Below are 19992 nucleotides of genomic sequence, written 5' to 3'. Positions count from 1 at the left end.
CAGCTCCAGATTTATTATTAAGCAAACTATACAAGTCCCTGTAGTTTAAAAAAGAAGGAGAGAAGGTGAAAGGGAGGGAGGGGGGAGAGGGAGCGAGCTAGCCTGAGAGAGCGAGGTGAATGAAGGATGAGAGATAATGAAGTTAGAGGAGCCTGGGAGGAAATTAGATTGGAAGCTGACCCAGGGGGCAGCGCCAGAGTGAAGAGACTGGCAGGCTTAGTGTGGGCGGCAGGTGTAAGGTTCAGAGGGCCATTGGGTCCGATTTAGACTCTGTGAGCTGCGGCCATGAACAAGTCACTTAACTTCTCGGCGCCTTAGTTTTCCCCTCTGTAAAATGGGTATGATAGTGACTCTCTCGTAGGATGCCCTAAGAACTGACGTAAGAACTAAATGAGGAACCCGCAAGGCAAGTAAAGCCTATTGACATAGCTCTTGACTCATTGTAGGCCCTCGATAAATGTTGGCAATCATTACCATTTTCTCTACATTTGCCCTCAACAAAGGGGAGGCCCTCAGAAAAAGGGGCAAAGAGGCCTTCCCACCCCGCGCTCCAAAAGCCGAAAAGCCGGGCTCGCAGGTGGTTGAGGACTGAGGGCGCGCGCTCGACGAGGGGCGGGGCCTACAGTTCCCGCTTCAGGCGGGGCCCCGCCCCTCCTCCCTCCCACGGGGCCGCTGTGCACTTTCGGCCTTTTTCCCCTCTCCCCCGAAGTTCCTGCTCAGTCCACCCGGGCCTAGCTTCCCCCAACCCCAGTGCAGGCCCGAGTGAGAGGTTCCGGAGCCCGGGTGCGGGCGGGATTTCGGCGTGGACGCTGCGGGCCATCCCGCCCCAGGCCGCTCCGCACTGCCTCGGGAGCTTCAGCTGCCCCATGGTGTGCAGGTTTGCCTCTGAGGGTCGGAGGGCGGCGCGGCGGGGAGGAGGAGTGCTGGGAGGGTCAGTCCGGCCAGCCCCCGGCCTCCGGCTCGGCCGCCCTCGCCCTTGGGAATCCTTGGCTGCCCAGACGGAAGGGAAGTAGGCGCCGGAGAGCCCTCTCCGCATTTTGATTCATCTCGGGCCCTGTAAGGGTCACATCTTGTGAAAATACCTGTAAAATCAATTTAACGTTCAGTGCAGCGTGTAAAGACAGCTCTAAGAATTTAAAAGACGCCTGAGTCAGAACATTTAAATGCTTGGGTCCCTGTAGCAGCGTTTTAACACGTCTGAGTGCAGAGGGTGGAGAATCGAGTCTGATTGTCGCCTTCGTTCACGCCCTGTAACATTTTAAAAGGGTAAAGAAAAGCACCCTAAGAAAACCCCAGTGGGCAATTCCCCTAGGGAGGGAAGAACAGCTGACTTTTTTGAAATTTGGATTGGTCCTCATTTCCGTCTGCGAAATTTGCCTGCAGAACTTAGATCAACAGAATTGTTAAAACACTGAGTTTAACTAGTGGCTTTTGTTAACGAGTTGTGTTATTAATTCTTGATGTCTCATCCAAGGCAGGATTTATTATCTCTTTTGCAGGCGAAGAAAGTTTGGCACCAAAAAGCATTTCCCTTAACTTCACACAGCAGCGACGGCTAAGCTGCAAATGAAGTCCTAGCATCTGGACTCCTCATCTGTGTTCCTCTCTAGACCATGTTACAAAATAAATGAGTAGTAGGGGCGCCTGGGTGGCTCAGTCATTAAGCATCCAACTCTTGATCTTGGCTCAGGTCATGATCTCGTGGGTGGTGGGATGGAGCCACTGCCCCACCAAGGGCTCTGCGGTGACAGCATGGAGCTGCTTGGGATTCCTTCTCTCCTCTCTCTGCCCTTCCCTGCTCTTGTTCCATCTCTCTCTCTCTCTCTCTCTCTCTCTCTCTCTCTCTCAAAATAAATAAGTAAACTTAATAATAAATGAGTAGTTACTTTGATGCTACTCATAAAACAAGGGAGTAAACCAAATGTTCTGTGAACATCAAATGTTAAATCCTAATAACCTTCAATGTCTTCTTTGGGAGGCTCAGCTGCCCTTTGGAGTTTAATACCTTACAGAGAGGACAGGGTGGAGCAAAAAAATGGAAGATAAGGTCAAGGGAAAAATTTTGTCTTGAGTCCAAACTGTGCCCACCTTTACTGCCCCTTTGTGTTGATGTCATCCTTTTCAGTGTACTCCATGTTCTGGCAAAACACCCCACAGCCCAGCCTTAGCTGTATTAACTACACCTTTGCATTGCTCTTTTGGCGCCGACCTCCCTCCCTGTCAGTCTTCTTGTCATGCTCTTTCCTCCAGGTGCTCTTTACTAACGCTGCTATGTGAAAACCAATGGTGGTTGTTCAATATGGAATGATTTGTCAATCCTGAAGGATGATTCTAAAGTTAATGATCAAAAACTACCAACAGGTCTTAGATGAAAGGACAAGTTAAAGAAGTACAAGAAACTATTGTGGAATTTGAAAGTGGAGTTATTTGACTAGGGAAAAAAAGCAGACATTGACTCCCCACCCTCCCTTCCTCCAACTCACTCATCACTGGCAAGTAGCAACTCCGTTTTAACTTAGACATAATGGTGAGGGGAGGGGAGCATCGTCCTGTTCAGTGAATTGGAAAATTTTCTTTCCAAAGAAGGTTCCTTTTTAGAAGGCTTGGAACAAGTGGAAACATTTATGTGCTTAGAACGCAAATTGTTTTGCCACTTAGAAGTCTGTCTATAAAACTTGCAAGAGCTTGGGACCCATGATGTGCAATATAGTCCCTCCCTGTAAGAGGCATCCCTGAAGTTCCTCCCCAGCTCATAGACAACAGAAACTTGAACCCATGGTAGTTTTCTCTGGAGCAGCAACCCAGTTTATTCACTTTGTGTTTTCTTTCACTCAGTTCCACAGATAAGAATTTCAAGAAAATCAGATGGCATCCGGGGATTTCTGCTCACCTGGAGAAGGAATGGAAATACTCCAACAAGGTAAGGGCTGCCATTTGAATGAGGTTTGATGACTTCTCCAGAGAGATCTTATCCAGGTTCTTGCTTTCTATAATAAAAAGGATTTATAAAGTTCACCAGTATGGTTTCTCACATAAAAGCCTAAGTTTCTGGGGGAAACTAGAGAATACATAAAGATTCTTAAATACTCTCTTATTGGAAAACATATTACACTGGCTCCTATCAAGTGTCTGCTCCTGCAGTGGACTAAAAACTCATGCTGCTCTGATGCTGTGTTAGCAGGCATAACCTGAATGTAAGGCTGGCCAAGAAACTCTGTGAAGGCTTCCTTCCTACCTGCATCTTGAATTTTCTCATATCTTGTACTCTAAAATCTCAGATGCTTCCATATCGTCTCGTATCTTGAATTCTTTCCGTTATCTCACACCCTTTCTATATCTTGAATCCTTCAAGAACTTGAATCTTCTACATTTTGACCATTTCCATGTTGATCCTTCAGTGCCTGAGGGGAGAAAAAGGAGATTTCTTATTCTTCAAAGGGACTTTCTGAGGGTCCAAAGAATGAAAGTTTGATTGTTTGGTAAGTAGGAGTAAAACAGAGGACCCCAGCAGAAAACGTGTGACAAAAGAGATAGAAAGGCCGAAGGGGTGCCTGGGTGGCTCAGTGGGTTGAGCGTCTGACTTCAGCTCAGGCATGATCTTGTGGTCTGTGAGCCCGAGCCCCACGTCGAGCTCTGTGCTGACCGCTCAGAGCCTGGAGCCTGCTTCGGATTCTGTGTCTCCCTCTCTCTCTGCCCCTCTGCCACTTGTGCTCTGTCTCTTTCAAAAACTAAATAAACATACATTTTTAATTTTTTTTAACGTTTATTTATTATTGAGAGATGGAGAGACACAGAGCATGGGGAGGGTTAGAGAGAGGGGGAGACACAGAATCTGAAGCAGGCTCTAGGCTCTGAGCTGTCAGCACAGAGCCCGACACGGGGCTCGAACTCACAAACTGCGAGATCATGACCGGAGCCGCAGTCGGTCGCTTAACCAACTGAACCACCCAGGAGCCCCAATAAATGTAAATTTTTAAAGAAAGCCCCTTGTACCTATGGAATAACCAGAGGATCCCAGTTTCTTGCACTTTTTCTCATACATGTGCTGCTCTGAATCCAGGTGGGTTACTCAACTCTGTTTACAATAAGAATTCCATTAAGTTTTTCACTTATCCCTAAGAATATACCTTTTCTCAGTCTTGCTTATGTGACTAGAGATCACATCCAAAGGAACTTTACATGTTTTTTTCCCCCTTCCTCAAGAATTCTAGTTATTCAGTGTGAATGAGGTATTTGGGGTACTGTGGTGATCCCTACTAAGAGGTCCCTTATTCCTGACTCTATTTGTGTAATATTTTCCAACTGTACTTCCATTTTCTAAGCTCTTAGTTTTATTATCTCATTATTATTTTTTTAAGTTTATTTGTTTTGAGAGAGAGAGAGAGAGAGAATGCACTCAGGGAAGGGGCAGAGAAAGAGGAGGAGAGAGAGAGAATCCCAAGCAGACTCCGCACAGTCAGCACAGAGCCCTATGCAGGATTCAGACTCACAAACTGTGAGATCATGACCTGAGCCAAAATCGGTCACTTAACTGACTGAGCCACCTAGGCACCCCAAATCTCTTAGTTTTATTAGAGACTCATTCCCTAATCCTTGATCAATATCTTTGTATATATTATAAATACTTGTTACTTTGAGTGTTGCCTCTAGTTTATTTGTGGGGTTTTTTTGTTTGTTTTTTTTTTAAACATTTCCTTAGGGGCGCCTGTGTGGCTCAGTCAGTTAAGTGGCCAGCTTCGGCTCAGGTCATGATCACACGGCCTGTGAGTTCAAGCCCCGTATCGGGCTCTGCATTGACAGCTGGAGCCTGCTTTGGATTCTGTGTCTCCCTCTCTCTCTGCCCCACGCCTTGCATTCTGTCTCTCTCTCTCTCTCTCTCAAAAATAAATAAACATTAACATTTTTTTAAATAAATAAAAATAAATAAATAAACATTTCATTAGATTTAAAAAACTCCCCTACCAAAAACCTTTTTGGAAGTGTTAAGCTAAGAGTTATTCTCAATTATATATAATACCATCCTTGCTTTTTTTTGTCTCTATGGGGATATCCCACGAAGTGTGCAGCAAACAGCTTCCTCCTTGTAACCTGAGTGAAAAGGACCTGTTACAAAACCCACACTTCAGCAAGCTGCTGCTGAGTCTCGCACAACACGTAGACGAGAGTGGCTTAAGCCTCACCCTGGCAAAGGAGCAGGCTCAGGTAAGAGCTCTCGGGGGAGGGATGATAGGAGGAAGGGAAAATCTTCCAAGACAGAGAAGTTCCTACCTGGGATTTTTTTGGTTTTCTAGGCATGGAAGGAAGTTCGACTGCATAAAACAACATGGTTGAGGTCTGAGATTTTACAGAGAGTCATTCAAGAGCTGCTTGTGGACTACTATGTGAAGACACAAGACACAAATTTAACTTCTGAGGACAAAAAGGTGAAGCAGGAGAGACACAGGAGGCATTGGTTACCACCTGCAGGAATGACTAGGCCAACTATGGCTTCGCCTGATTGTATGATCTAGGGGAAATAGGAGCTTTGAGTAATGGTTATCAAAAAAGAACTGGACAGGGGGCACCTGGCTGGCTTGGAGGGTAGAGCATGCCTCTCTTGATCTCAGGGTTGTGGGTTTGAGCCCCATGTTGGGTGTAGAGATTACTTAAAAATAAAACCTTAACAAAAAAAAGGAAAGAAAGAAATGGACCGTAGTTATGGGGGAAGAGGTGGGTGTGTTGTTAGGGTTTTGAAAAGGAAGACTGACAGGAGAAAGCGCTGGCAGCTGAAGGGGATAACGTGTTTGAGGACTTTAAAAATGTGTGAAGAACTGGTATATGAGGATGGAGGAGGTGGAGTGGGAGAAATTTTATAGTAACCTCTTTTTGTTTTTTATTCTCTTTCAGTTTCACGAGACCCTTGAACAGCGGCTACTTGTGACTGAACTGACGGGGCTGTTAGGGCCCAGCCGGGAGAAGGAAATGCCTCCACTGCTAGGGGTGGAGAAAGCCGACCTTCTGGAGCTCATGCCCCCCTCAGAGGTTGGGAGTGGGCAGATACGGGGACCAAAGAAGTGAAATGGCTTAATTTCTCCCATATACTTAAACGTGGTCTCGTTACACTTTATTGTTTTTTCAAAAATGATACGCGTTAATTTCATGGGGGGGAGCAAACTCTAATAAATAAGAGAGAGATATGTTACACAGAAGAGAGTAAAAGCTGAAATACTACATCTAGAAATAAATACAGTGTTTTATATATAACTTGACATAAACGGTATTATAGCCTCCATGCTTGTATAGTGAATATAATCCGTTTTCACTGAATATATTTTGGACTTTTTTTCGAGTCAATAAATAAACATAAATAAACCGATAGTTCCTAAAGCACTCCAAGCACAGTGCCAGGCACGTAGTTTGTGCTCAGCGTTCTTAGTATATCATCAATTTAAATCACTGGTAGGATTCCATTGTGTGGGGGCACCTGGCAGGCTCAGTTGGTAGAGCATGTGACTCTTGATCTCCAAGTGGTGAGTTTGAGCCCCAGGATGGGGGGGTGGAGATTACACTAAAAAACCAAAAGGATTCCATTGTATGAATGTAGCACAGTTTGCTCAACGTTAGTGATCGATACGGTTGTTTCTACATTTTGCTGTTAGAAACCACACTAATAGGATCATGCTAGTTCATAGGTGTGGTTTGCCTTTGTATGATTATTTCCCGGAGTATTAGTACTTGGGGTGGGATCAATGGGTCAAGAGGATATACACATTAAACATTGGTGCATATTGCCAGCTCCCCACTTTTTCATCATCATGGGCTCTTAACCATCATTTTATCCTTTGCAAATTTGGTAGGCTAAAAGTGAATCTCCTTGATGTCTCTTGAGGCATTTTCTTTGGTTATCACTGAGATACTTATCATCCTGTGCTCATCGGCTGGATCTTCCTAGTTCTAATGGTCTATTTGCATCTCCCTTCTCATTCCTGCGGATGTAGGATTTTGTGTGGATGAGAGCTCGGCTCCCACTGGAAGTAGAGGAGCAGCTCAAGAAGAAATGTTTCACCCTGCTGTGCTACCATGACCCCAATTCAGGTGAGTGCTGGCACTCTGTTCTGTCCACAGCTGACCTTCCAGTCTCTTGGTCTGCTCTTCTGAGAATAACTTGTTGAATTATAGATTTGCGACAGAAGCTAGGAAGCACTGGAGAGGGTTCTTTCCTTGCTGGTAGAATACAAGCAAGGAATTGTGTGAAAACCAAGTGGGAGTGTCCTCTTGCTACAGGGAAGGATGAATTCATTCTTAGGAGAATCGGAATGGAATAGGGAGGAAAGTTCAAGCTAATAGGTGTTCTCCTTATCTTATTTATTTGACTTAAGAATTAAGGGCCAAATCTGGAATTAAAGGTAAGAGCGAGGGGCACATGGCTGGCTCAGATGGCAGAGCATGTGACTCTTGATCTCTAGGTTGTGAGGCCAAGCCCCACGTTGGGTGTAGAGATTACTTAAATAAATAAAATTTTAAAATAAAAAATAAAGGTAAGAGGAAAGAGAACTTAATTATGAGAAGTGGGCCATTTTAACAGGACATCAGAAGAAAACCTGAAGAGAGAATTTGTAGAGCTAGATCAGGGATAAGGCACTGAAAAATGGCCTCAGAAGGGCAGTAGCAGTCAGGGTTTTCCTGTCTAGTCCTCTGTTTCTTTGCCCAGATTCAGACAGTGAAACCTTGAAGGCGGCAAAGGTGTGGAAACTGGCAGAGATCCTGGTGGGTGAGAAGCAGCAATGCCAGGATGCCAAGAGCCAGCAGCAGGAGCAGATGGTGCTGCTGGAGAAGAAGAGTGCCACCTACTCCCAGGTTTGTCAGGGCAGTGGGATAGCCACTCCCCCTTTTATCCTGGCCCCAGGGGCACTTTGGGGGAAGCCAAGAATTTTTTTTTCTAATGTTTATTTATTTTTGAGAGAGAGACAAAGCGTGAGCAGGGGCGGGGCAGAGAGAGAAAAAGACAGAATACAAAGCAGGCTCCAGGCTCTGAGCTGCCAGCACAGAGCCCGATGGTGGGGCTCGAACTCATGAACTGTGAGATCATGACCTGAGCCAACGTTGATGCTTAGCCGACTGAGCCACCCGGGTGCCCTGAGGAAGACAAGGGTTTCTGATCTGCCTTCTTTACTACTGACTTTGATTTTGCCCTCTTCTTCCTGCCTCCCGGGGGCTCAGGTGCTTCTCCGCTGCCTAGCCTTGCTGCAGAGGCTTCTTCAAGAGCACCGGCTTAAGACTCAGTCTGAGCTGGACCGCATCAATGCTCAGTACCTAGAGATCAAGTGCAGTGCCATGATCCTTAAGCTGAGGTGAGCTTTGACCCCTGTGGGTCCAAGGAACTCTGTCTCACACACCACCCCCTTCAATCGTCACCCTCATCTGTCTTTCCTCTCCACCATGCCTAGCACCTTGTGGGTATTAGCCTTTGGATTACCCATAAGCATTCACCATTCCTGAGTCTTATTTTTAAAGCCTTCTGAAATAGGTGCTTTCCTGTGAGATGAGATACATTGCTAAGGAACTCAGAGTGACCTTGCTTGTCCTGTCACTGCTTAGCCCACACCTTGACCATAGGCAGGTACTCTCTGTTGTGTTCATAACTTTGCTGTTGTCAGGGATCATCAGGCTGATATTTCTTTCTTCCCTTTGTCAGGATGGAGGAGCTAAAGATCTTGTCTGACACTTACACTACTGAGAAAGTGGAAGTTCATCGTCTCATTAGGTAAGAACTCCCGGGGTGCCTGGGTGGCTCGGTCGGTTAAGCATCCGACTTCCGCTCAGGTCATGATCTCATGGTTCCTGAGTTCGAGCCCCACGTCGGGCTCTGTGCTGACAGCTCAGAGCCTGGAGCCTGCTTTGGATTCTGTCTCCCTCTCTCTCTGCCCTTCCCCTGCTGACACTCTGTCTCTCTCTCTCTCTCTCTCAAAAATAAAATAAACATTAAAAAATTTTTTGAAAAAAAAAAGGTAAGAACTCTTGAGGACAGGGTGCAGTTAGAGCTGGTCCTGTGTTCTCCATACCTATTCATTTTAACGTGGTCACATTCTTGTCTACTTTCTTTTTTTTAAAAATTTATTAATTTATATTCAAGTTAGTTAACATACAGTGTAGTATTGGTTTCAGGAGTAGAATCCAGTGATTCATGACTTACATACAACACCCAGTGCTCATCCCAGTAAGTGCCCTCCTTAATGCCCATCCCCCATTTAGCCCATCCCCCCACCCACCTCCCCTCCAGCAACCCTCAGTTTGTTCTCTATATTTAAGAGTCTCTTATGGTTTGCCTCCCTTCTGTTTTTCTTATTTTTCCTTCTTTTACCCTATGTTCATCTGTTTTGTTTCTTAAATTGCACATATGAGTGAAATCATATGACATTTGTCTTTCTCTGACTTATTTTGCTTAGCATAATACACTCTAGTTCCATTCACTTTGTTGCAGATGGCAAGATTTCATTCTTTTTGATTGCTGAGTAATATTACACTGTATATAGGGGCACCTGGGTGGCTCAGTTGGTTGGGCGACCAACTTCAGCTTAGGTCATGATCTCCTTGGTCCATGGGCTCGAGCCCCATGTCGGGCTCTGTGCTGACAGCTCAGGGCCTGGAGCCTGCTTCAGATTCTGGGTCTCCCTCTCTCTCTTCTCCTACCCCCCTTGTGTTCTATCAAAAATAAATAAACATTAAAAATTTTTTTTAAAATTACACTATATATGTATACACACACACACCACATCTTCTTTATCTATTCATCTGTCGATGGACATTTGGGCTCTTTCCATACTTTGGCTATTGTTGATAGCGCTGCTGTAAACATTGGGGTGCATGTACCTGTTTCAATCAGCATTTTTGTATCTTTTGGATAATCTTGTCTACTTTCTGAGGAGCCAGATCCTTATATTGTATCTTCTGTTCCCCGGGTGTATAGGGACCGTTTGGAGGGGGCCATCTGCCTACAAGAGCAGGACATGGAGAAGTCCCGACAGGTCCTAAGCACCTATGAGGTCCTTGGGGAGGAGTTTGACAGGCTGGTAAAAGAGTACACTCAACTCAAGCAGGCAACTGAGAACAAGCGCTGGGCCCTCCAAGAGTTTAACAAGGCCTGCCGCTGAGCGCTGGCTGGTGGGGGTCTGGAGGTGGACTTCTGCTCCGGTGCTGCCTCCCCCTCCTGCCAAAAGGACCACCTCCACCTGAGGCCCACCTTCACTCCGGAAGTGTGGGGACACTTGCTTGAAGCCCTGCAGTGGTTTAGGCACCGTCCTGGTTTTTCTTCCTTGTTTACAGTGACTGAGTCTCTTCTGGGAAATGTAACAGATTTATATAATTTTATGTGCAACTGTTTGTCAGTGTCAGCCCTATAGGATATTTGATTACCTCCTGAATAAAGTGATGATGCTTCCTTTGGGCAAGGATGAAAAAAGAACATGAAAGGTGGGTAAGGAGGAGAACTCAGTGGATCCAGACAGACCGATGGATAATGCCTCTGCTAGCAGTGGGAGGCAGGAGTGCAGCCTGCCCACCTGGAGCCTTAGAGGCTTCATTCTTGGAGAGCAGACTTGGATTACATCTGGCCTTGCTCTTGAAGAACTGTAATATCCAGAGGAGTGCTCGATGCCAAGGCGGCGGGGGGGGGGGGGGGGGGGGGGGGGGGGGGAACTATTCCATCACCACAGCTCTCAGTGGGGCAGTCCTGATAAAGAAGCAGGGCACCCAGCTCTGTTACTAGAAGGGACACCCGCCCCTTGGATTCCTGGTTCCCTCTGGTGTGGTTTGAGGGTTACTTTTTCCTCTGAAAGCAGAGAGTGGGAAGAGATCACCCTGAGGGACCAAGTTTCATAGTCCACTTATTTTAGAACAAGGCAGGGCCCTGATTGGCATCACAGTCGGGGACTGAGAACAGAAGCAGAAGACCTCCACCCTTATTTAGAAGAGCCTATCTAGCTTCTCAAACTTCTTTCAAGGGAGGCTGTCTCAAGGCATTCTGCTACAATGAATAACGATGGTCTTGGATTGCTTTATAGGAAAGACTAAGGTCTTTGACATAATTTTATTTTTTTTTTAGTTTATTTATTTTGAGAGAGAGTGTGTGAGTGGGGGAGGGCCAGACAGAGGGAGAGAATCCCAGAGAGCCAGAGAGAGAGAGAATCTACACTGTCAATGTAGAGCTGGGGCTGGAACCCACAAGCCCTGATATCATGACCTGAACCAAAATCAAGAGCTGGATGCTCAACTGACTGAGCCACCCAGGTATCCTGACATAATTTTAACTTTTTTTTTTTTTTAGCTTTTTCTGTAAATGGTGCTTATTGCCATTTATCTATAAGGAAAATTAACAAATCACAAACCACTTAATGGAAAAAGTCAGAAATAATCAATATTGCTTAGTTGTATAGTGTTCTTTTCCCCAACATTTTTGGGGTAAAGTTTCAAACTTACAGAAAAATATAAAAGAATAATACAATAAGCACCAGTATAATCTCAACAACCTAGATTCAACAACTACTAACATTTTGATTTTCTCTGTTTCTTTTCTCTCCTTCCTCCCTCTCTCTCTAAATAGATTGATAAATATTTGGTTATATGGACTTTTTTTTTCTAGAACCATTTTATAGTAAATTACAGATGTGATATTTCATTTCTTAAATACTTAAGCAGGTAACTCCTAAAAATAGGGGCACTCCTCTGTATAACTAATAAAATTATTATACCTAAAAGTTAGTAACTTTGTAATAACTCTTATCCAGGTCATATTAAAATTTCCCTAATATGTTTTCCTGGTCTAGGGTCCAATAAAGGCCCAGGCATTACATTTGGATATTAGGTTTCTTTAATCAATCTCTCTCTCTCTCTTTTTTTTTTTTTTAATGTTTACTTATTTTTGAGAGCAAGAGACAGAGAGAGAGTGCAAGCAGGGGAGGGGCAGAGAGAGGGAGAATGAGAATCCCAAGCAGGCTCCACACTTACTGCAGAGCCCGATGTGGGGCTCAACCTCATTAACCAACTGAACCACCCAGGCGCCCCTTTAATCTCTTTAAAAATAGACCATTTCTCCTACCTTTTTTTTTCTTTTTAAATAGAAATTAATTTTTTGAAAAATCCAGGCTGGTTACTTTGTAGAATGTCCCATTGTCTATTTGCTGCAGTAGTTAACTTGCACCTTTCCTGTTCTGTCCAATATAGTAGCCACTAGCCACATACAGGTATTTAAATTCAAATTTAAGTTAATTAGGATGACATAAAATTTCAGTAGGTTGGTGGTTACTGTATTGGATGGTACAAATATGCAACATTTCTATCATTCTAGGAAGTTCTAGGGGCGCCAGACTGGTTCAGTCAGTGGAACAGTCAGTGGGACTCTTGATCTTGGGTTGTAGTTCAAGACCCACGTTGGAAGGCAGTTATGCTCACTACTATGCTACCAACGCTAGACACACGTTGGGAGTATAGATTACTTAATAAACGTTTAAATTTTTTTTTAATTTTTTAAATGTGGAGCTCGAACTCAAACTGAGATTGTGACCTGAACTGAAGTTAGACGCCCAACTACTGAGCCACCACAGTCCCAATAAACAAAAGTTTTTAAAAATATAAAGAAGTTATTGGGGTGCCAAGGTGGCTCAGTCGGTTAAGTGTTCGACTCTTGATTTCTGCCCAGGTCATGATCTCATGGTGTGAAATTGAGCCCTGTGTTGGGCTCTGCACTGATTGTGGAGCTGGCTTGGGATTTCCTTTCTCCTCTCTCTGCCCCTCCCCCACTCCCCACTTGTTCTCTCTGTCTCTCTCAAAAATAAATAAACATTAACAAAAAATACAAATGCTGTTTAAAAAAAAGTTCTATTGGACAGTGCTATAAGCCTATATTTCCTGTAAACTAGAAGTAGGTCTACAGCCTTTTTAGATTCAGGGTAAACATTTTTGCAAAGAAAACTTAATAGATGACATAATGTACTTCACATTATATCACCCTGGAGCCATATCAGGTTAGAGTGTGTCACTATTAATTATGCTGGGTTGGGGATGCCTGGGTGGCTCAGTCGGTTAAGCATCCGACTTCGGCTCAGGTCATGATCTCACAAGTTCGAGAGTTTGAGCCCTGCCTGGGGCTCTGTGCTGACAGCTCAGAGCCTGGAGCATGCTTCAGATTCTGTCTCCCTCTCTCTCTGCCCCTCACCCCCTCACATTCTGTCTCTTTCCCTCTCTCTCAAAAATAAACATTAAAAAAAATTTTTTTTTAAAGATTTAAATTATGCTGAGTTGGATTGCTTGGTTAAGGTGGTAACCAATGTCTCTAAAATATAGAAGTAAAATATAGAAGTACATTTTCCCTTTGTAGTTAGTATCATCTGGAGATGACATCAAAAGTCTCAAAATAGTTTTTCCTGATATTTATTATGGCATTTAGCATTTCCTTAGGTACTCATCTTAAACCATACTAGGTTTTGGTATTTGATATAATGATTAAAAAAAAATGGACTGTGTCTTAGTGTCTACAACTTATAGACAATAGTGGGCACATTAAAAACTGTCTAAGAATATGGGGCGGCTGGGTAGTTCAGTCAGTTAAGCATCCAACTTCAGCTCAGGTCATGATCTCCCAGTTTGTGGGTTTGAGCCCCGCATCAGGCTCTGTGCTGACAGCTCAGGGCCTGGAGCCTGCTTCAGATTCTGTGTCTCCCTCTCTCTCTGCCCCTCCCCCCTCTCAAAAATGAATAAACGTTTAAAAATTAATTTAAAAGACAGTCTAAGAATATAAAGTAACAGGAAGTGCAAATGAGTATGGTTGAAAAACCAAGAGAAGTGAATCCGGGATTATAAGGTAGAGCCTTAGTAGGGAAAACAGATTTGGTTCAGGATTTGTAGAGGTGAGTCTGGGATGGCATTGTGCAAAAAGTGACAGAGAAAGGGGAAGCGACGGTAAGTGAAAGCACAGGGTGAGAAATAATCGCACACCAAGGAAAGATTTCATCTTAAATGACCAAAATTTGAAAAGAATATCTCCTGGTGTCAATCAAGTTTCTGGAGAGCTGAGGTTTGAGAAGTGACTACCTGAGAAAACAAAATGGCTTCCAAGGCAGTGGTTCCCAGCCCTGGTTCCCTAAATGACAGGGAGCTGGACAGCTAGTTGTTCCTCGTGTTTCCCAAAACCTAAATAAAACTGAACATTTGCTAGCAACAGTGCTGCCCAACTATATAAAAAACATTGGCTTAAAAGCAAAACAAATGTGCTTTGTAAAAAAATTCAAGCAGAAATATATAAAAGTAAAAGGTTTAACGTGCACACGCGTGTACATACACACACAGCCCATTATGCCAATTCACTACCCCAGAATAACTAGACTGATTTGGTGAATATAATGCCAGAGCAGAGCTTTTTCTAAACATTTGCAAATGTATGCACAGAAATATTAGCTCATATCGTTGGGGGTATGGCTGTATCATGATTTCACCATTCCCTTTATGATAGATATTCAGATTGTTCCCAGTTTGCCCTATTACACAATGCTTAATTGAATATCATTGCATTTGTTTCTTGCTCAAGTGCCTTTAAAGCATTTTTGGTATAGAAAATCAATATATTAATTCTAGTAATTTCATGAAAAAATAAACTAATTACTGAGCTTATGAATGTAGTTTGGTAGGAAAAGTATCTCCAGACTGTTCCATGGAGGTGGGAGAAGGGACATGAAGGGTGTTCAGTGCTGCCCAAAGGGGACACTACAGCAATTTGTCTTGGTCCTCATTCTTTGCAGTGAGTGGAGATAGCAGGTTCGCAGGATGAGCCGTTGGCTAGTGTGGACTAGGTGGGAAGGGGATTGGAGGAGGGCCAGCAGAGGGGGTGAGTGACAGTGAGAGCTGAAGGTTAACATCTTGGACTTCAGTTGCCCTCGCTGCCCCTCACGCGTTTCAGTAAAGATTTACGTTTACTGCCTTTCCTTCATTCTTTTGCGGGCATATCTTTCTTCACTTGTCTTTTACTACATCTGATCAAGAACTAAGTCTTGCTGATTCTTCCTCAATAATAAGAAACAAAGTATATCACCTCCAGAGCTCAGGATAGGATTGTTCTTTTTTTTTTCTTTTAATAATTATTTATTTTTGAGAGAGAGAGAGAGAATGAGAACGCACAAGTGGGGGATGGGTAGACAGAAAGGGAGACACAGAATCCGAAGCAGGTTTCAGGCTCTCAACTGTCAGCACAGAGCTGAATGCAGGGCTTGAACTCACAGACCACAAGATCATGACCTGAGTGGAAGTCGGATGCTTAATCGACTGAGCCACCCAGGCGCCCCTAGGATTGTTCTCCTTAAGGAAACTCTGGGGCTCTTGGACAAACTAAACCTGTTCCTTCAAGGTTCTCTATGAAGGGTGACTATCCAGGTCTCTGGGGCAGCCACCCTGCATTTTCCCTCAGCCACCACAAAGAAGAAATACAGTGCCCCCTTAGAGCCCAGTCTGATGATCCCCAAAGGAGAAAGGAATCCCTGACATCCACCCCCCTCAGTGGGGCCCCTCACCCTGTGAACAGTCCCTCCGCATTACCCATCTTGAAGGACCTGAGCTAGGTTTTGTTAAAGGAACTGGTAGGTCAGGGTACCTGGGTGGCTCTGTCAGTTGAGCATCCGACTTCAGCTCAGGTTCTGATCTCACAAGTTCGAGAGTTTGAGCCCTGCCTGGGGCTCTGTGCTGACAGCTCAGAGCCTGGAGCCTTGGATTCTGTGTCTCTCTGTCTCTGCCTGTCTCCCACTTGTGCTCTGTCTCTTTCTCTCTCTCTCAAATAAATGTTAAAAAAAAATTATATGTTACTAAAAAAAGGAATTGGTAGGTCTTTTCATACCTTAAGACAGTGAAAACGTAAGAGGCAACTGATAATGGACAAGATTAGCAATCTCTAGAAATAATTTACCAAGAAAAGTGGTATGTCGTCGATGGGGTATCTGGGTGACTCGGTTAAGCCTTAGACTCTTGATTTCGGCTCAGATCATGATCTCACGATTTGCGAGTTTGAACCCCTCATTGGGCTAAGTGCTGACAGTGCAGAGCCTGCTTGGGATTCTCCCTCTGTCTGCCCCCCCCCCCAATAAATAAATAAACTTAAAAAAATTAAAAAAAAAACAGTAAAAATGGTATGTATTTGAGTGGCTGAGGTCTAGCCTAAGTGGCTTTCCTAGTCTCAGAAAAATACAGTGAAATTTAGAGACACTTAAGTGTACCAAGCCTGGCTGAAGAAAGAATGTATAATGAAAAGTAAACAATTAGCCCAGAGTTTAGAAAAGGGTTATCCAAAGAGCAAGGTCAGGGCTCTCCCAAGTAACGGAACCTATGATTATATGATTATATTATATTAATATGTATGTTATATTATTATATTTATTATATTATATTAATTAGATAAAAAGATTTATTTTAAGGAATTGGCTCATATGATTGTGGGGCTGGCAATTCTGAAATTTATAGCGCAGGCTGTAGGCAGGAAACTCTGGCAGAAGTGATGCTCCTGTCTTGAGGCAGAATTTCTTCTTCAGCGGGAAACCTCAGTTTTTGCTCTAAAGGCCTTAAACTGGGGCACTTGGCTCAGTCAGTTGAGCATACAACTCTTGGTTTCAGCTCAGATCATGATCCCAGGATTGTGGGATTGAGTCCCACATCAGGCTCTGTGCTGCACTTGGAGCCTGCTTGAGATTCTCTCTCTCTCTCTCTCTCTCTCTCTCTCTCTCTCTCTCTCTCTCTCTCTCTTTCTCTGTTAAAATAAATAAAATTTAAAGAAAAGTCTTCCAGGAGCACCTGGGTGGCTCAGTTGGTTAAGTGTCCGACTTCAGCTTAGGTCATGATCTCACAGTTCATGAGTTTGAGCCCCACATTGGCCTCTCTGCTGTCATCACAGAGCCCACTTTGGATCTTCTGTCCCCCTTTCTCTCTGCCCTCCTCCACTCATTCTCTCTCAATAAATAAATAAACTTTAAAAATGTCTTCCATATAATATAAACACATTTATTACAGAAAATTTGGAAAATACCACTTTTTTCCCACATATCAAAGTCATTCTGTGTATACAGTTTGTAATCTGTGTCACAGAATAGCATATCATTGAGTGGTCCTCCATGCTATTAAATTTTCTCTGGCAACATTGATTTTAATGGCTGCTTAAGATTTCATTGCATGGATGATTTATTTAACCATACCCCTATAGGGTATCCAAGTTGTTGTTTTACATTCTTTGTAATCATAAAAAAAATGCTACACTAAGCATTTCTCTTAATTAATCTTTGTCCTAGTTTGGAAAGATTGTCTAAGATAGTAGGATAGCTTTCTAGAAGGAAAATTATAGATGATATATCTTAAGGTTAAGATCGAAGGCTCTAGAGTCTGTTGACCTGAGTTTGTACCCCATTTAAACTCTTTCTTAGAGGGGCAGCTCACTTAATCTTTCTAAGACTGAAAGAATAATATTTCCTACCTCACAGCGTTCTTATAAATGTGGAATGCTTTTCATAGAACCTGACACAAAAGAAGGGCTCAGTAATTGTTAGCTGTTTTTATTATTACAAATAAAATCATTTTTAATCACAAACATGTACACACATACAACTGGTCTGTTTCTGGACTATTGGTTTAGCTCTTTTATTCTCTCTATTCTTATACCAACTGCACATTGTGTCTCTTTATTTATACATTGCTTATTTCATAAAGGGGTTTGAGGTAAAGGGCTAAAACTATAGAATAAATTCCTTCACTCTCCTCTTTTTTAAAATTTTCTTTGCTTTTCTTGTCTGATTTTTATACAGATGAACAGTGGAATCATTTTGTCAAGTAACAAAAGATTCCATTAGAATTGTGATTGAATGTTGTAAAAGTGAGAAATTAATTTTGTAAGAATTGACATCTTTATGAGATTCATTTTTTGTAAGAACACGGCTGTCTCCTTTTTTTTCTCTTTCATTGTATCAGCAAAACTTTGTAGTTTTCTTCTTTTTTTAATGTTTATTTATTTATTTAGAGAGAGAGAGTGTGTGCAAGCAGGGGAGGGGCAGAGAGAGGAGAGAGAATTCCAAGCAGTCTCCACGCTGTCAGTGCAGAGCCTGACATGGGGCTTGATCTCATGAACCTGAACTGAAATCAAGAGTTGGATGCTTAACCAACTGAGCCACTCAGGTGCCCCTATTGTTTTCTTTATATAGGTTCCTCACATTTTTCAGTAAGGTTACAACTAAGTATTTTATAGCAGTGTTATTGTTACCACTGTGAATGGGGAAAATACTAATCACGGTATTTTTTTTTTTAATTTTTTAACATTTATTTATTTTTGAGACAGAGAGAGAGCATGAACAGGGAAGGGTCAGAGAAAGAGGGAGACACAGAATCCAAAACAGGCTCCAGGCTGTGGGCTGTCAGCACAGAGCCCGACGCGGGGCTCAAACCCACGGACCACGAGATCATGACCTGAGCAGAAGTCGGACGCTTAACCGACTGAGCCACCCAGGCGCCTCCTAATCACAATATTGAAGGCTTACTATGTGCAGGAAAGTGTGTTGCTATTTTAATTAATTTAAACTGAACTAATCATCAGGGTGCCTGGGTGGCTCAGTCAGTTGAGCACTGATTCTTGATTTCGGCTCAGGTCATGATCTCATGGTTCTTGAGTTGGAGCCCTGAGTCATTGGGCTTTGTCAGCACAGAGCCTGCTTGGGATTTCTCTCTCCCTCTCTCTCTCTCTCTCTCTGCCCCTCCCCTGCTTGCTCTCTCTCAGAATAAATAAACATTTAAACTTAACTAATTCTCAATAGATAAAAACTGTTATTTACATTCCCATCTTATGGATGAGGAAACCGAGGCCAGAGATGTTTATGCTCATGTGGCTAGTAAATGGAAGAACAGAACTTTAATCTCTTTCCATCTGGCTCCATAGTCCCGTCTTTTTTTATATATATAAAGATTTTATTATTTTTTTAAATTTTAATGCTTATTTAGTTTTGAGAGAGAGAGAGAAGAAGCACAAGTGGTGGGGGTGGGGGGCAAAGAGGGAGACACAGAATCCAAAGCAGGCTCCAGGCTCTCAGCTGTCAGCATAGAGCCTGACGCAGGGCTTGAACCCATGAACTGTGAGATCATGACCGCTAAAGTCAGATGCTTCACTAACTGAGCCACCTAGGTACTCCCAAAATTTTATTTTTAAGTAATCTCTGTAACCACGGTCGGTCTTGAACCCACAATCCCACAAAAGTCATATGCTCCACTGACTGAGCCAGCCAGGCACCTCTTCACAGTCCATAATCTTAACTATCATGTTTTTGGGATATTTTTTATTAATTATGTCTTCTAACTGGTTATTCTCAGCATTTAAAAGGCTACAGGAGGGAGGGAGACACGGAATCCAAAGCAGGCTCCAGTCTCTGAGCTGTCAGCACAAAGCCAGACGCCGGATTTGAACTCACAGACCGCAACCGCAAGATCATGACCTGAGCTGAAGTCAGACACTTAACCAACTGAGCCACTCAGGTGCCCCCTCCCCTTTTTTTTTCAGTTCTCATCATTTTAAAATAGATTCTTACGGATTTTCTATGTATACAATTATATCATCTGCAAACAGTGATAAATTTGCTTCTCTCTTTCCAAAAGCTATAACCCCTTTTTCAAATTTCCAGCCTATTTTATTTGATTTTTCAGAATAATATTAAATAACACAGTGATGAAAGTAGACATTCTTTTTTTTACATAAACTGTTGACTTCATGTATATAAATACATGTGTTTATATATGAAGAATATTAACACGATTAGGAGTGTTTACAGAAAATGGAATTGATTTGCCACATTCTCTTTGGTGACTATTAAAAAATGATCAAATTTTTTTTGTTTGGTTTATTTTGACCTTTTATATAAATAAATTTCCTAATACCTAATCTTGTCTTAAATCCTGAGATTAAGCTCTAATTGGTTGTGGTATATAATTATTATATTAATATACTGTTGACCTTTA

The 19992-nt window shown here is 43.0% G+C and overlaps 1 protein-coding gene across 6 annotated transcripts; it reads left to right on the top strand.

Moving 5' to 3' along the window:
• Positions 1–652: 652 nt before the first annotated feature.
• Positions 653–19407, top strand: HAUS4 (HAUS augmin like complex subunit 4). Of its 6 annotated transcripts, none has more exons than XM_019832802.3 (11): positions 653–877; positions 2362–2492; positions 2836–2920; positions 5060–5202; positions 5292–5423; positions 5887–6021; positions 6978–7074; positions 7691–7836; positions 8200–8330; positions 8675–8743; positions 19351–19407. In XM_019832802.3, exons 3-11 carry the CDS (start codon positions 2866–2868, stop codon positions 19355–19357), a joined length of 915 nt encoding a protein of 304 aa, XP_019688361.1. In that variant the 5' UTR covers positions 653–877; positions 2362–2492; positions 2836–2865; the 3' UTR covers positions 19358–19407. The 6 variants fall into 6 exon arrangements, with proteins under 6 accessions (XP_019688361.1, XP_006932789.3, XP_006932788.3 ...); XM_006932727.5 differs by lacking the exon at positions 19351–19407 and adding an exon at positions 9947–10417 and having other exon boundaries at positions 653–869; XM_006932726.5 differs by lacking the exon at positions 19351–19407 and adding an exon at positions 9947–10417.
• Positions 19408–19992: the final 585 nt, after the last annotated feature.

The sequence above is a fragment of the Felis catus genome, chromosome B3 (genome assembly GCF_018350175.1).
Source record: "Felis catus isolate Fca126 chromosome B3, F.catus_Fca126_mat1.0, whole genome shotgun sequence".
In the NCBI taxonomy this organism is placed as follows: Eukaryota; Metazoa; Chordata; class Mammalia; order Carnivora; family Felidae; genus Felis; species Felis catus.
This window is presented reverse-complemented; position numbering and strand designations above follow the sequence as displayed.